The sequence below is a fragment of the Podarcis tiliguerta genome (assembly GCF_965153285.1).
Source record: "Podarcis tiliguerta genome assembly, chromosome: 5".
Lineage (NCBI taxonomy): Eukaryota > Metazoa > Chordata > Lepidosauria > Squamata > Lacertidae > Podarcis > Podarcis tiliguerta.
The window spans coordinates 66,964,515-66,982,033 of record NC_139538.1 but is presented as its reverse complement, the minus strand read 5'-3'; the positions used below and the strand labels follow the sequence as shown (position 1 = coordinate 66,982,033).

The 17,519-nt window shown below is 46.4% G+C and overlaps 1 protein-coding gene across 1 annotated transcript; it reads left to right on the top strand.

Annotated features, from left to right (window-relative positions):
- Positions 1–1,357: 1,357 nt before the first annotated feature.
- On the top strand, positions 1,358–4,542 carry DDIT4 (DNA damage inducible transcript 4). Its single transcript, XM_083441467.1, has 3 exons — positions 1,358–2,009; positions 2,160–2,413; positions 3,087–4,542. Exons 2-3 carry the CDS (start codon positions 2,236–2,238, stop codon positions 3,578–3,580), a joined length of 672 nt encoding a protein of 223 aa, XP_083297593.1. The 5' UTR covers positions 1,358–2,009; positions 2,160–2,235; the 3' UTR covers positions 3,581–4,542.
- The last annotated feature ends 12,977 nt before the right edge of the window (positions 4,543–17,519 follow it).

The following is a 17,519-nucleotide window of genomic DNA, read 5'->3' as shown; positions in this document are numbered from 1 at the left end:
ATCAGCTCCGCGGCGGTCAGTCGATAGCGCTGCCCTGCGCGCGCCAGCGCCCAGACATGAGCTGACGTCAATGCAGGCGCAATAATAATAATAATAAAACCCCTGTTATTTTTTGGAGATCCAAAGTGTTGGCAGGGTGGCCAACACTTAACGTGTGAACCCGAGTCCGACACGGGTCCCGACCCGTTTTTACATCACTCCTCTTGTGTATTGCAAGGAAAAGCCCGATGGAAATGCGCATAATAACAAGTACTTTTGCGGGCGGTGTGTGTGTGTGTGTCCTGATCTTCGCAGCAACAAAACACGCACACATCCCTCTACAGGCCGCTTTGTGGAAGATTCACTTCTTCGGCTGCTTGTCAAAATAATGTAACCTGACTGCTAATGCAACTGTTACTTTCGTGGCCATATACCTACACGGTTAAGAGCACACTGTAAATAGGAAACGGATCCTTTAAGCTTTGGAAGTGTCTGGAGGTATATTATAATTAAAGTTGGCAGCCAGATGCCAAACCGTTTCTACGTGCGCATCATGTAGATATTCCCTTGAAATCCAAGAGATTTCTCTGGCCTAGGATCGAGGTGTGTGACATATACCGGTGTCCTTCCTTTTAACTACAGATCTATTGTGTGTCTGGGGAAAACAAGATGCAAAAGGAGCCACAGCTTCATGAGAGAGAAAGAGCAGGCCGTGCGTAACACTGGGATTGAGAACAAAGCAGGTAGCTCAATCCGTAGAACTCAGAGACTCTTAATATCAAGGTCTCGGGTTCGAGTTCCACGTTGAGGGGGGGAGAGATGCCAACATTGTAGGGGGGGGGGGTTGAACTGGATGATCCTTGGGGCCCATTGCAATTCTTTTATTCTATGAAAACTACCTCGCCACTGACTCTGTAAGGCTGCGGTCCTAACCCCACACTTACCTGGGTGCAAGCCGCACTTGAATACAATAGGACGGGCTTTTCAGTAGACTTGCGCCGATCCTTTCCTCGTCCATCCTAGTGCGCGTTATAAGGAAGACAGGCCCTACTGGTTTGTAGCGGAGCCTGCTCGCTACGTGATATGGGCGCCCAGCGAGGGATCCATCGCTTGCCTTCCCCACTCTTAGAATCCCATGCACGTTTAAGGGCGTTTACTCAGAAGCAACCCCCCTCTACCCAGTTTGGAAGCTGCCTTATACTGAGACACACTACTGCTCCATCGAGACTAGTGCTGCCTACACTGACTGGCAGAAGCTCTTCTGCAGCCGTAAGCCTTTCCCATCCCCAGCGGGAGTTATTTACATGGCTTTCTCTGTCTGTCACACACAATTGGGGGCTTGATTTCCAGGTAAACGCGTTCGTGGGACCTTCTGCTTGCATGCACCTCGGGCTTCCTTGGGAGCGATGTCCCGTTGAACTCTGCAGGCTTTGCACCCGGGTGCAATTGCAAACGCGCAATTTTGCAATCGGGCATCGAGGGGTGCGAAGTTCAGGGGTGGGTGCCACACACATTGTTATGCGCCCCTTTCCCCCCTCCCCCCCACTTCCAACACCAGCCTATTGTTCTGCAGCCTGCGCCACCCCCTAGCCGCAGCCACAAGCCTCCCCCCGCCCCCATCTCCGTGCAGCCGCAGAACAAGAACAGCGCGGAGGAGGAGGAGAAGGTGGAGGGGGCGTGTCCCAGGCTGCTGTAACCGGGCAGGAGAGAACGTTGCGAACGTGCGCTGCCTCTCCATTGGAGGGGCCCAGCTCCCGCTCCCGGCCAATGAGCTGCGGCGGAGCAGGAGAGCCGAAGCGGCGAACGCGGCGAAGGGAATGGGGCGGGGCTTCCGAGCGCGCACACCCCCTGACCCGACTATTTAAAGGCGGAGCGACGGGGGGTGGAACCGCAGTGCCAACGAAAGGGCAGAGGAGGGAGGTTGGGTGGCAGTGGGGTCGCTCGGGCAGCTGCGCGCCTCTTACGGGTCCTACGGCTCAGCGCTGCTGCTACTGCTTCCACTAGGTTCCTCGACGGGCGCCCTGAAGCCGGTAAGTAGATAGGTTTTCCATTAGATGCCAGTTTTGCAAGGGTCCCGCGGTCGATTCTTCTGTCCTTTATCTTTGGGGGTTGCTTTTAAGACGTAGGGATCCGATCCACTCCGATCCTCACCTGCGCCCTCCTCTTTCCCTTTGCTACAGAGCCGTCGATCCCAGTAGCGGACACCCGTCTTCCGACCCCCGGTGTGGAAAAGCGGCCGTGGGAAGAAGGGCAGCGATGCCAGTCTCGTGGGACAGCTTCTCCTCCCCGCTGCCTCCCATCCCGGAGCAGAGGGAGAACCCGCCCGCCTTCGCCTGGGAGAAGGAGAGCTCCTACCAAGGGGCCACCGGCCGCAGCCACCGGCTGGAGAGCTCCGACTGCGAGTCCTTGGATAGCAGCTTGAGCTCCGAAGCGGGTAAGCGGGGTTTCTCCATCTCACCGGGGGGGTCTGTCTTAATGTCTGCAAAACGGGCTCCTAGGCCTCCATATGCGGGTCTGGACTGGGAGAATTGGGGCCGCGGAGCTGCTTGTAATGGGTATCACGTCTAAGCAGATTGGGGGGAGGTGACTAGGGATGCTGATGTAGGGGGAGCTTTGGGGACCTGCATACATAGACGGGGTGGGGGTGGAGTTCTATCATGTTTACTTAATTCCGTTTAAAAACTCCCCTTCCCACCCCTTTAAAGCAGAAAAGGAGCTCTTCAGTGATTCCCATTTAAGTGCATGCAGAATTGGCCTACTTTAATGAAGCCTTGGAGGAGGATGGGGGTGGGGGAGATAGTGAGCATTATGGGCAACTACAGGTCAAAACAGGAATTTAAAGTGCTATGTGTGTTTAATGGGCAAACCAGCAAGCAGCCACTGCCTTTGTTGCCTGCCTTCTCTAGCAGAGGGGTTGCTGAGAAGCGGCTGCCTTAAGCTTATAATGTGATCTTTTTGTTGCCCAGAATGGCTTCTACCAATTAAAAACAACGAAATGCACAAAGCTGTTTTGATTTCTTGGCGGGGGGGGGGGGTGGCAATAAAGGTATCGCAGCAGCATTAGCAGCAGAGTAGTCACGGGGCTGTTGTCTCTCCTTCATTTGCAGATGCCCAGGAATATCTGGATGAAGTGTCCTTGCCAGACTTTGACTTGTTAAATGATCCGGAGGATGAGCTCCTGTGTGCCAATCTCATGAAGCTAATCCAAGTCAGTCTGAATAAAGCGAAGATCAACTCCAACCGCTCCTCCAGGCTCCTCATGCCAAGCCAGCTGGTCGCCCAAGTTGGCAAGGAGCTCCTCCACTTGGCCTATAGGGAGCCCTGTGGCTTGAGGGGGGCCCTCATCGACTTGTGCGTGGAACAAGGGAAGGGTTGCCATAGTGTGGGGCAGATTGCTGTGGACCCCAGCCTGGTGCCTACCTTCCAGCTGACTCTCGTTCTAAGACTGGATTCCCGCCTCTGGCCTAAAATCCAGGGACTCTTTAGCTCCGGCTCTGCTTTTTCTCCAGGCTTCAGCCAATCGCTGAAGCTCAGCACTGGCTTCAGGGTCATTAAAAAGAAACTGTATAGCTCTGAGCAGTTGCTCATAGAAGAGTGCTGAGAAGTGTCTCCTGGTTGGAATTAAAACTGAGCATTTACTCTCTTAAAAGATAATGGCCAGCACCGGTCCAAAGTGGGGAGGAGGCGTGTTTAAAGGGCTGTGGAACACAAGCCGTTTCCAAGACGCAGCTGTCCTCTTGAGCCACTGTAGGTTAGATTTAGATGGAAGATTGACTTAACAAGTGATGCTAGGCAGGTAGTCCAAAGAGGAGGAGGAAGGCAAGGTTTGAAAATTAAAAACAACAACAACAGCACTCTGCTTTTTAGTAACTGACAAAAAAAGCCCCCTGGAAACAATGTGCTAGCTTTAAAAAAATCCTTGTCTGACACGTGGGACAACTTTAGCAGTATTTTTTTTCCTGACAGCTGATGACATAACAGCAGGGCTGCCACTAAGGATAGATGAAGGTTGCCTGCTTTTTTGTGATAAACTTTTCTTTTTTTAGAAATCTGAAAGAAAAAAAACTTAGATAGTAATCAATGGATATCTGGTGAGTGGTGAGGTGCATGGACAATTGTTTATATGTGTTTTAAGGCCTAAAGGGACCCAAGAATGTGTTGCATTGCTTTGAACAGAAGGGCATGAAGAAGCTCCACTACTGACACACTAGGGCAGCTAAATATAAGGACTTCTGAATGAATGGGGGCGTTAAATCCACCATGCATCATTTATGCAGCTCTGTTCGTGTTTATTTTTTCCCTGAATGAGACCAGTGTGGGAGGCACAGGGCACACAAGGTGGAGTGTGCTCTGTCATGGTTGGGTATCCTGGTGATGTATGTTTGAGGGAGGTGTGAGGTGATGCTGGGCTGGGGTTGGGTGGGGGGGCAGGAACCCTCGCAGTCGGTCTGTAGTGCTTCCATTGGTTACAGTTCACATGGAATACACTTGATGTTCAAGTTTTTGAAGACTCCTATGCAACTGTTGGTTTTTTTACTTTTCTAATAAAAACATTTCTAATAATCTGCTTCTCTCCTTCCTTTTCCTTGCCAGTGTTTTAACTGGGGCTGCAAAAAGGTGATGGGAGTTGGATGATTGACTTCTGAAATGGGCTTTGGGACACTGGAGGTTTCCTAGAATCAAATTTGGCCTGCGGCCTCTATTTTCAAATACGGTTGACTGAGGGGAAAACAATGCACTCAGTTCTCTCCACCCGAATCCCAATTTTCAAACATCTTCTGGACATACCTCCTTCCTTCAGATTGTACTGTCTTAGGAACCTGGATGCTGGGAGCGAGCTGGAGAGAAAAGGCCCTTGCTTTGATGTAACATTGGAATGGACACCTTGGTCAGCAATTCTGTGGTTGCCTCTTCAAATTTGCTAAGCCTAGGGTGCCAATTGACCTGTAGCCGAAAATGCCTGTTCATGACCAGGTTGTCACATGGAGTTTAAACCAACTAGCATATAGGCCTCAAAAGGATATGGGCATGTGTACCAGTACAATGGAGATCATTCCATCAAGGGCAGAAGGCCTTGTGTGTTGTACCTATCTGAATTATCTTCCTTCCCCACAGCTACTCCCAAAGCCACCACAGAAGGGGCCTTGCATCAGATGCTCTGCTGGGGCCATTGTTAGCCATTCTCCTTGCAGGGGCTGTTGAATAGAAGTCTTAAGTATCGTTATCAGCCCTTAGGGACACTCCCTCTGCTGAAAGCAAAGGGATTGGCTTTAAGTTGCCAATGTCTCATCTGTAGGAAGGCAGCTATTGGTATTCCTCCAGTGGTGAATGTGCATGAGAATTCTTCCCTAATGGCTGAAATCAGTGGTACAATAGAGGTTGTGTTTGCTCTAAGAAGGTTACTTGGGGAAACAAATCAAAAACCTCAACAAAAGTAACCAGTCCTGTGTGTAAGTCAGCTGTAGGTTTTTTGTTTTAAGTGGCAAGTTAAAGGCTAATAAAAGGTAAAAGGTAAATATTGAGCCATTGAGTGTGGCATAAGCTGCTGTAATGCAGAGTCCATCTCGTCAGGTTCATGAGTTGTACTTTTGGCAGATAACACCTAGCACATACAGAATTTGGGGAAGTGTACTAAAGACCCGCCTGGAGCCCCTGCAACATAAAGAGTAAAAAGGGAAAAAGCTGAGAGCGTAATCCAGCTGAAGGGCCATCAATTCTGGTGGAAATGTTAGACATAGGCAAACATAAGATCCCGGCCAGATGAGGCTAAAAGCCCACAATGTCCAATATGTTTCAAGAGTGGCCCGTCGGACAAAAAAGTCCACAGCAGAGCATGAGCGCAATAGCCCTCTTCCCACTTGTGATTCCCACCAACTGGTATTTTAAGATTTGGCTGAGTAATCCTTTACCTGACTTTAAGTAGAATCTGGGACTGAAGGGGGGGGGGACCACAAAAGGCAATTATACCAACATGGTATGGGAAAGAGAGACACCCGCAACATCCATGGAAACATGGAAACAGCCCTCCAAGTAGGGACTGTGCTGCCAATAATGGCCCCATGCTACCCAAAGGTGGAAAGAGACCATGAACTCCTGCAAATGGGGATATGCTTGCTGCATTGTGACACCTGTGGATGAGGGCAGCCCGGCAGCCTCACTAGCTCTAGCGCCACAGGCAGCAATGGCCATAACCGTCTGCAGACAAGTGTCTTCCCGATCATATGTGTGTTGTGAAGATGACAGTGGCACACACTACCTCTCTGTTTTTGCTACAGAGTTCTATTTGATAGGTATAAATACACAGAATATGTGATGTGCAGAGCTGAATTCTACAAGTGGCCTCTCGACAAAAGTTTGTAGAATCGCCTAACAAGCCTAGCAGTGCATTCCGTTTCACAGTGCTGACCACGAATGTTTGACTTCAGCTTGATGTCAGCACATTGCGGAATGGGCAACAGGCTTCCGTTTCTCCTTTATGCATTGCAGAAGCAGCATATGGTTGCTGCTAGACAAGCATATTTTCCCCAGGATGAGTCTATCTGCTCATGGATGATGTGAGGCCCTGACAGCTATCATTTTACATATTTATGAGATTCGTAAGACCCCCATCATGACATAACCAGAAAAGGCACCTTGCTATTAGTAAAAGCACATGCACAAACTCATTCCTTCTAGTGAGTGGGGGAAGAATAGCTTAAGACTTACTTCAGTGTTACTTATTCCAGGTACCGTAAGTGAATCGGGTTGCATGGGGCTCAGTTACATTTTAAAGGAAGGATGAGAGCAATCTACAACACAGGTACAATCCACATTCTTTCCTAGGGATGTCCCTGAAATACGACAAACTTCAACTGTGGTGGACCTGTGCCACCATCCTGAGCCAAATCTCTCTCTCTTAACTTAGAACATTGCCACTTTATTCAAGGAAAACTGCTGGAGATGGATAGAACAGAAACAAATGTTTAAAGAATCCCTCAGAAGCATTCTAGTACAGTCAAATGTTTAAAAACAACAATTGCTGTTTGTGACAATGCATTTTGGAATGTTTGGGCATCAGGATTTAGGTGTTCCATTAAAACTGACTTAGTTTTAGATTCTTAAGCAGAACCTCGAGTGAAATTGTTTTAGAGCTTGCTGCAATCCTGCAGAGGATCCTTTCTGTTGATCCTCTGCCTCGGGAGTATTGCATTTTCCATAGGAACCTAGGAAGCTGCCATTGGCCCACCTGGCTAAGTGTTGCCTGCACTGACTGGCAACAGCTCTCCAGGCTTTTGGACTGAGAACCTTCTTGACCTGACCTGGAGATGCTGGTGATTCAACCTGGGGGCTGTATGCAGGTGCTATGCCAGAGAGCTATGGCCCTTCATTGGTGCTGGAAAGTAGGGAAATATTGAACCATAGTATTATAGAGTACTGGTCTATGCAACTTTAAGCAGGACATACCTGCCCCTGTCCAGACTTCCCTCTACCTTCATGACACATTCAGCACATGTATTTACCAGCCATTAAAAAGCTTGATTTCAATCACCTGTCTTGCTTACACCTCTTCCAGTGTTTAGATGCATAAATTAAGTGACATTTATTCATTTAAATTTTAATTTGTAGCTTTATTTTTGAGGAGGTAACAGTATACCTGTGTAGGGGCAACTGCACACCAGCATCAAGGAAACATGCCCGACCTTAGTCCTGTTCAGTACCCTATTGTGAGCTGGTACCTCTGGCACTGTGGGTTAAACAACAAAGCCTAGGGCTTGCAGATCAGAAGGTCGGTGGTTTGAATCCCCATGACGGGGTGAGCTCCCGTTGCTCGGTCCCTGCTCCTGCCCACCTAGCAGTTTGAAAGCACGTCAAAGTGCAAGTAGATAAATAGGTACCGCTCTGGTGGGAAGGTAAACGGCATGCTGGCCTCATGACCCAGAAGCTGTACGCCGGCTCCCTCAGCCAATAAAGCAGATGAGCGCTGCAACCCTAGAGTCGTTCGCGACAGGACCTAATGGTTAGGGATCCCTTTACCTTTACTTCTGAATCAAGCTTGCAGATTGCACTCAGAGAATTTAGCTTTCCATGCAGTTGACTGGTGCACATATTACCACCAGTCATTTCTAAACGAATTAATTCCTCGCTGGGCTGCAGTTCAGTGTGAAGTGTGACAAATAAAAGAACCCAAATTACTTCAGTGGACAATCACAGCTGTTCAGGAGGACACCGAAATCCCATACGTAGATGAAAACAAAGCTCTTTCTCCCTTGCTATCCTGCTCTTCTTCTGGAGTCTCTGAAATGTCAAGAAACACATTCCGGTGTGTTTCTGAGAAGGAAGGAATCTGCTCTGCAGAATTCTGAGAACGCTAGCTTTGGAATGGGACTGGTAGGAGGAGAACAGATGAGATGGCGATTGGCTGCAGGAGGCGAGTCAGGCTAACTGAGCACAAGGCAAGCATCACACGATCCTCACAGGCTGATGGGAGGTCTGCTGCACAATGTAATTCAAAACCCACAGTTATTGCTCTGGAGAAGAAAGTAGGTACAGGTAGTACCAGCCAAACATCCTTCGTCTCTCTGCCAGATACCAGCTGTTCCTTTTGGACCAGCCAGATCAGAAGAACTCAACTCTGTAGGGTAACTCTTGAAATAAAGCCACGGTGGTGTTTTCCAAGTTTTGTAACATCAACGTAAACCCTTTCCAAACCAAAATTGTCCACTGAGGAACTCTCATATCAGGGGTAGCCACTGTGCACCCTCCAGTTGTTGTACTACAACTCCCATCAGCTCCAAGCTGGTATGGCTAATGCTCAGAGATGATGGGGAGTTGTAGCTGGCAACATCAGGAGCTCCACCTGTCTTGTCTAGTTGTCATGGAATCCATGCATGTTGCAAAGGATTCTGGGGACCGTTCTGAAGACACACTAAGTTCACACAGCCAAGCCTCTTAGGCTTCACCATTGAACAGAGAGCATTCTCAGCCTAGAAGACACCCAGTATGTCCTTGTAGCTGTAGGTTGCTGGGGATAGTAATGATACACACCCTCTGTCAATTTCAGTGCAACAACATTCCTAATTCTCCAGAACATGGTTCTGAAACCATGGCACAGAAATGCCTATATAAATAAATAAATAAATAAATAAATACATAAATACAATAAATAAATAAATAAATAAATAAATAAAAGACAAGGATTGAGAGCATATTGTCCTGATCTTCCTAATTTCCTTTGGTTTTCCCTTAGACTTGGAATGAGTGTCATGGGCATGCCTGAATGCTGAAATTGTCTTCTATGGGTGTTCCTGTTTTTGGAGGCAAGACTGCTGCTGCAAAGGCAAAGGACCTTCTTAGTGGTGGCTCCCTGTTTCTCTCGTCAGACAGATTCACCTATCATGTATTTCTTGTGCCAGGTAAACAATTTTTGTTGTTGTTTAGTCGTGTCTGACTCTTTGTGACCCCATGGACCAGAGCACGCCAGGCACTCCTGTCTTCCGCTGCTTCCTGCAGTTCGGTCAAACTCATGCTGGTAGCTTCAAGAACACTGTCCAACCACCTCAACCTCTGTCATCCCCTTCTCCTTGTGCCCTCCATCTTTCCCAGCATCAGGGTCTTTTCCAGGGAGTCTTCTCTTCTAATGAGGTGGCCAAAGTATTGGAGCCTCAGCTTCAGGATCTGTCTTTCCAGTGAGCACTCAGGGCTGATTTCCTTAAGAATGGATAGGTTTGATCTTCTTGAGGTCCATGGGATCTCAAACAAATATCCTATACCAACTTACCTGGAAGTATCATTCCTTCAATGGGGCTTACTTCTAAATAGATATGCATAGGATTACACAGTTGATCATTCCCCCCCCCCCCAATCTGTTTCATGCTATTGATCCTTTCAATCTGTACTGCTGCCTTGGCCATTGTTTTATAACTTTATTTTTATTGTTTTAACTATCTGTTTAATTCCATTGTAGGCCATCCTGGAAGTTTGTGTTGGACAGAAGGGTGCTATATTAAAATAGGGGAAGATGAACCAAACAATGGATTGGCATGAGGAAGTTTCCCTATTTTGGAGTGGTCCATCATGGTAGCAACATAGTGGCCGATAATACGAAATATGAACAAATGTTTTGACTAATAAGTCAAGGTCCATAATAACCAGATCATGCGGAGGATTACTAATAGTGACATGTTGAAATCAGCTTGTTCAACTGAAAATACAGGTTTAGGTACAAGGGGAGATGAGATGTAAAAAACAAAACAAAAACCTCTTTAAAATTCGACAGGTAGGGGACTTGGGAAGGGGTGCAGCCTGGGGTGATGGGGTGTATAATCGGGGGAAGAGTTTCAAGATTAAAAGACAGAGGCCAGATCTAAGATTCCCTATCCCTACTATATAAATTTACCTGGGAGTAAGTCTCACTGAATTCCGAGGGACTTACTTCTGAGCAGACAGGCACTAGATTCCAGTGTATGACACTGTCACTACCGAATGACAAGGGTTGGGGGGAGAGGGCTGCCCCCTATGTCAAAAGACAGCAGTTTGATGGTTAGAAATCATAACATGGGGATAAACAAATTATTTACCTGCTCTGGCTCCTGCCGTTTTAAAATCCTCCAATGCCCTGTAGCACTGGGCATTTGTGGGAGGTGCTTTGTGGGAAATTTTAAATGGCGGCAGGGTGACTAGTATAGGAAGAGACTCATGTTGCTACACTGAGAGCTGGCTTGCCACCACAGATTCCCTGGCTGGATACACACCAAACATTTAAAGCAACACCTCTCCTAGGTCCTGGGAACTGTAGCTTACCCTTCACGGAGCTGTAATTCCCAGCTCTCTTTAACAAATCTCAGTTCCCAGGGTCCTTGGGTGTGCGGTGTATTGCAGCCGCCACTTTCTTTCGCATGTTGTTTTACGTCCTGCCATTAATTTTACCTCAAATATATACAGAAAAGAGGGCCTGTAAACCTTTGTGAGAATCTTGCTTCTCTTTCCTCACCCCAACATGTCTCCCCTTCCTCTGTGAAATGCTAAATGACACCCTTTGCTGAGGCTCTTGGCTTAAAGAGCCTGAATATTGCTGCTTTTTTCCAGCCTCTCATTATGAAGAGCGCTTGAGAAAGCCACCCCCAAGGAACAGCGATGGCATTCTCACTCCTCTTGAGTCACGGCTTTAATTATACAGATGGGGCAAGTGTTCACTAGGCTCCTATTGATCACAGAAATAACTTGCCTTTTCCTTCTCCACCCGCCTCCCGCAACAAGGCTGGAGCAGTGGAGCAATCCTAATTGCTCACCGGGTGAGAGGCGTTGCTAGTATGACACCAGTCATCACCTGAGGTGCTGTAATTACAGCTTGCAAACAGGAGTTGGAGACCGGTGAGCTGTCGTCCTGGTCTTTGGTGACTGCCTTTTTCGGTTTCTCTGGCTGTAAAAGTGAGCCACTAACAGCTCTCTATTGCCCGACCTGCTGCAGGGGAAAAGACACACAAAAAAGACACAAAAAATACCAAAAAAGATAGACAAAACACCATGTTCTGTGTTTTAGTGAGGCGGCACTCAGACTTCGGAACTCCCTGCCTCATTACCTTAGGCAGGTGCCTTGACTGTATTCTTTCCAGCAGCTGATAAACATTTTTGTCTAGGCAAGCCTATCCAGATCCACATATGTTGACACATGTTTTAATCTGGTTTTAATTATTATGATTTGAATGTTTTAAATAGTTGTTTCAACTGGTTTTTTTTTGCTGGTAATTTTATTGTTTCGTTCTTTTTGTAGCCTGCTTTTCGTTGTTGTTGTTTTTAAATACACTCAAGCATTTTGAGAAATAATAATAATAATAACCCTGATGCCACAAATCTTTCCCTATTCCGCAACCTTTTCATCTGGGCACTTCTTAATCCTTCCTTTATTATATGGAAAACATAGAATCATAGAGGTGGAAGAGACCACAAGGGCCATCGAGTCCAACCCCCTGCCAAGCACTTTTACGAATAACCCTGTCTTGTATCCAGAGAGCCTTCTCTGAACAGTGTGAGTTAAGTATCAATTCATTCATGCTCATTGGAATCACAGCTCTAGGGCAGGGGTAGCCAACATGGTGCCCTCCATATGCAGACTACGACTCTCATAATCCCTGAGCATTGGCCATATTGGCTGAGGCTGATGGCAGCTGAGGGCACCATGTTGGCTACTCCTACTCTAGGGACAGATAGAGCTTGCAGGCTCAAAGATCTGCCAATAGTCCCCCAATCTTTCATAGAGATGGTGCTGTGGTACTTGACATTGAGGGCTTTTAGAATTATGTTTACTTCATCTCTTGCAGGCCTGCACCCCGGTATCGAAACAGAAGCAGGAGGTTGGTTTTTTTTTGTTTATTCAATAGCCAGGTTCAATCCCTGGAATCTCCATCAAAAGCCATGTTCAGAGCCAGGGTGGCATAGTGGTTAGAGTATCGGATGGGGACCTGGGAGAGCAGGGTTCGAATCCCCACTCAGCCATGAAGCTCCTTGGGTGACCTTGGGCCAGTCACCATCTCTTAGCCTAACCCTACCTCACAGGGTTGGCGTGAAGATGAAATGGGAAGGAGGAGAACCATGCACATCATCTTGGGCTCCTTGGAAGATAAAGGTGGTATAGAAATGTAATAAAGGAAGAAATGAAATGTTGGGGAACCTAGATGCCCTTCAGATGTTGGATTCCAGCTCAGCCTCAGCCAACATAGCTAATGGGCAGGGATGATGGGAAATGCAGTTCGGCAACATCTGGAGGAACACATGTTCCCGGCCCCTGATTTAAAGGCTCAGGTAGCAAGTGATGGGATATATATATATATATATATATATATATATATATATATGGTATATGATATATGATTTATTTACACATATATACAACTGGAGCCTACAATGGAGGGCCTCACAGCATTAACACCCCAAGAAGGTCTTGCTTCTCCCATAGCCACAACCTTGGATCCCAGCAGAAATCAGGCAGGGCTCTGTCTCTCAGCTGTCCAGTCTGCTTCTTTCCTTCTAGCTCACACACCTCAACTCTGATCTTTTGTCTTTCTAACTGGCAGCAAGTTGAAGTGGGGGCTCACTCATTTGTCCTCAGGCCCAAAGCCATTTCATCTGTTACCTTAACTATCCATACTTTGGCCGGAAAGATATATTTTTGAGACCCCGAGTGCCACTCCCCAGTCAGAGTAGACAATACTAAACTAGATCTACTCAATCTGTCTTGGTTGGCCTCCAAATACCCCACAATCCTAGTTTATCCTTTGCAGAGCTGCAATCGCCAGCAGCCTTAACAAACTACAGTTCCCAGGATTCTTTGGGAGGGGGGATGAAGCCGTGTTCTCCAAATGCATGGTGCATGAGCAGCCATGGTGTGCGAGAACCTCTGTCATATTATGTGCAGCCACCTGTGAACAAGACTCTGCCTACTTTGCATGCTCATCGACATCCTGTGCTGTGCTAAATCTGGTGCAGAATGTGGCTTCCTGAGACACTCAGTGTTCTCTCCTTTAACAAAAATAATAATCTCAAAATAGTACATTACTAGCCTTCACGGTTGTGGGGGAAGAGTTTGAAAACGTGTGACTGGCACATCGATAGACCTTGAAAAAAGAAAAGCCGGGGCAATGAAAAATAATAATAGAGATGTTCATTCTATTGCATGCAGAAGTGAAGAAACATTATTAAATAAAAAATCCTGCTGAAGGATTCTCACCAGGGAGGTGTTTTAGAGTGGACAGGTCTTCTGAGCTCAGGTTCCAGGCAAGGGTTGGCAACTTGCGGCCCCCAGCCTCATTTCAAGTGGCCCTCTGCAAGCATTCAGTTCAGACCTCTGGCCAATGTGATTGGTGCTGCCCCTGGCACAGCAATGAGCAGAGCAGGGAGGAAGAGGAGGGAGGGAAGGGAGTAAATCGGTGATAGAAAAAGACAGCGGAGGGAAGGTAGCAAAGAGAGAGAGACCCTTTTGGCTCTGGGGCTGCTGAATTAGGCTGCTCATCAACATGAGGCCCCAGCTGATCACCCCAGAGGGACTATGGCCCTTGACACAAGCCTACCCCTTCTGCAGGTTGAAGGGAAGCAAATGGTAAGCTGATGCTCATGCATAAATACCCAGGAGCTCCCAGTTTTGCCCAGTGTGGATCTTGTGTTTCCATCTTGTGCTCTGCTGTCCATGTTCCCTGGCAGAATGTAGGCACCATTCAGTTTTGTCAGGTAGGAGATGGATAGGGTCATTTCGACCCCCCTGTGGTAGAGACCACCACCTCCCAATTGGGTCTCTCAGAGCACATGGCCACAACCATGTTGCTAATAGACGAAGCCATGAAAAGGAAGGCTACATTCTGCACCGTCGCTCACACCTAGTAAGCTGGCAGAGTTCAAACGCTTTGCCGCAGCTGGGAAAAGTCAACCATCTCAGTTTAAGGCTGCTGTAGCAACTCGGTGCTTTGGGAACACAAAATCCAGCCAGATTACCTATGCGTGGGCTGAGCTCAGAATCGCACTGGGAAAGTTTCATGAACACCATAAATTCACTCAGTTTCTGCATGGCACATTTCAAATGTTTGTTATATAGCCCAGTTGAGGTGTTCAAAAACACTTGACCAGTTGCAGTTCCAGGGTAGGTTTTTAGAGGGAAGGGGAGGAACCGCTTGGCTAAGAAATCTTTGCAGGCTCTTCCTCCTCTCAATAGTCCCACATCACCATTTCCTCGTGATGGCTGCTGGTGTTTTGTTTGTCCTGTCCCTGTAGGCCAAAGTGCCCAGGAGGAAAGGGCAATATCTGGGCAGAGGCTGCAACTCTTCCTCCTTGCCCCTGTTAGCACTCACCTACCTGGAGAGGACAGGTGAATAGGCTAGGAAGTAGCCCAGTCACAAGCCTCTGGGGTTTTGCCCTGTGTCACCTGCTGGGCTGTGGGCCTCAGAGATACCTGATCCTGCCGAAATGGCCCTGTATGTATGTATTTCTGTATGCATATACCGCCTGATCAGCAAAAGACCTCTAAGCAGCATAAAACAATACATGGATAAGAAAATACTAATAAAGGCAAACTTTGCAAAACAAATAAAAATAATCAAAATAGAGATACTGAGCAGTTTTGAAATAAATATACATCATAAATGTATATTTATAATGTGTAAATTATAAATAATAATGTAAAATGTATATTTATAAATATACATTATATGGTCTGAAGCTCAACATCAAAAAAACGAAGATCATGGCCACTGGGCTCGTCACCTCCTGGCAAATAGAAGGGGAAGAAATGGAGGCAGTGAGAGATTTTACTTTCTTGGGCTCCATGATCACTGCAGATGGTGACAGCAGCCACGAAATTAAGAGACGCCTGCTTCTTGGGAGGAAAGCAATGACAAACCTAGACAGCATCTTAAAAAGCAGAGACATCACCTTGCCAACAAAGGTCCGTATAGTTAAAGCTATGGTTTTCCCAGTAGTGATGTATGGAAGTGAGAGCTGGACCATAAAGAAGGCTGCTCGCCAAAGAATTGATGCTTTTGAATTATGGTGCTGGCGGAGACTCTTGAGAGTCCCATGGACTGCAAGAAGATCAAACCTATCCATTCTTAAGGAAATCAGCCCTGAGTGCTCACTGGAAAGACAGATCATGAAGCTGAGGTTCCAAATACTTTGGCCACCTCATGAGAAGAGAAGACTCCCTGCAAAAGACCCTGATGTTGGGAAAGATGGAGGGCACAAGGAGAAGGGGACGACAGAGGACGAGATGGTTGGACAGTGTTCTTGAAGCTAAATTGACCAAACTGTGGGAGGCAGCGGGAGACAGGAGTGCCTGGCGTGCTCTGGTCCATGGGGTCACGTAGAGTCGGACACGACTAAACTACTAAACCACAACATACATTATAAAAATTAGATATCTAGACAGGCTTGCTCCAACTAGAACATTTTTAGCACGCACCAAAAACCACATAGCGAAGGTTCCTCTGTCTATCTATCTATCTATCTATCATCTATCTATCTATCATCTATCTATCTATCTATCTATCTATCTATCTATCTATCATCTATCTATCTATCACCTATCTATCTATCTATCTATCTATCTATCTATCTATCTATATCTATCATCTATCTATCTATTCAGTAATCTGATCACCTGACATGCCCTGCCAGGTAGGGAAGAAAGTCTCAGCAATCAGGTTGGATTCTTCTCACTGCTTGCCAGGGCTGCACAGACTATTGGCTCACCGAGTGGCGAGATGCAGCATGTGATAATTTACCACTTAAGAAATGTCTCTGTGTATTCACCCTGCATATTCATGTCACTGAGACTGTGTGGGTGCCTGAGGAGCTAAGGAAATGGTGACTTAGCTAAAGGCCACCCACTGCGTTTGCAGCTCAGGCAAGATTCGAAGCACAGCGCTTGCCAGTTTACAGTTCACACTCAGGTTACTTATGTTGCTACAGCTCTTGTTTCTTGATAAACACAGGAGGTCCCTGGTTAAAATCTTGCTATTTTTGCTATTGGGTGCTGCTTGTTGTTTAAGTAATCTTGTTTGAGTAATTATTATAATTGCTATTGTTTTGCAAAGTCATTAGGAAATTGTTATGCTATTGTTTTGCTATGTTTTTAGAACAGTGTTTGTGTAGTGTTTGTTTGAGTATGATTTTTTTTGTGGCACACAAATAAAATGAATGAACGAATGAATGAAAATCTCTCCAGTTCTTATATTTACTCAGCTCCCCAGCTGCAATATAGGAACATAATTTTGGCCTCTTTGGGGTAGTTATGAGAAGCCCTTCTTTAAAATGTTGTATAAATACAACGATTCAATGTTGAATTACTCTGCACCAGTCATTCTCCATTAATCAAGTTACCTGGATGTAAAAATCAATTGTATGGTATACAGAAATAAACAAACATCCCCAGGCACTGTCTCCTCTGAATCTTTTCTGTAAATTCCATTAAAGCTGGAGGCAGAGGTTACTCTGCTGAGAAAAGCCATTAGTAGTTCGCCAGCATCAGATTGTTGCTTGGAAATCCAGAAGTTTATTGCTGCAAGATAAACCCCAGGCAGTTTTTAAACAAACCAATATTGCTTGTTTAAAAGGTCAGAGGGCAATGTGTGCACTCGCTCAGGAAAATTATTTTTTGTTATCAATGGATAGCCTGTTAGTTCTCAAGGTGAACCACACCATCCATTGCCCTGACCATCTTGGAAGATTGACAGGTGTGTTCACGACTATAATTATTTGTGCCAAAAGCTCTCTCTAATAATAATAATAATAATAATAATAATAATAATAATAATAATGCCTGAACCAAGGAAACATAAATTCTACTCCCTCAAAGCCAGGTTTTGCAGCCTGAATACAAGTTTGCAGAGAGCTTTCCTGCTTCCTCCCACCTGATTCTCATCTTTCCCTCTCAACCACCTAACTTGTTTAACTGGCAGAAATGGTGCTGGGATGAAGGAGGCAAAGAAATTCTCTCTGTGTGTGTGTGCGTATATGTGCTTTCCCCTTCCTTCTTTGGTGCCTAACATGAGGGGTATTGGGAAATGTAGTTCACCCTGTGC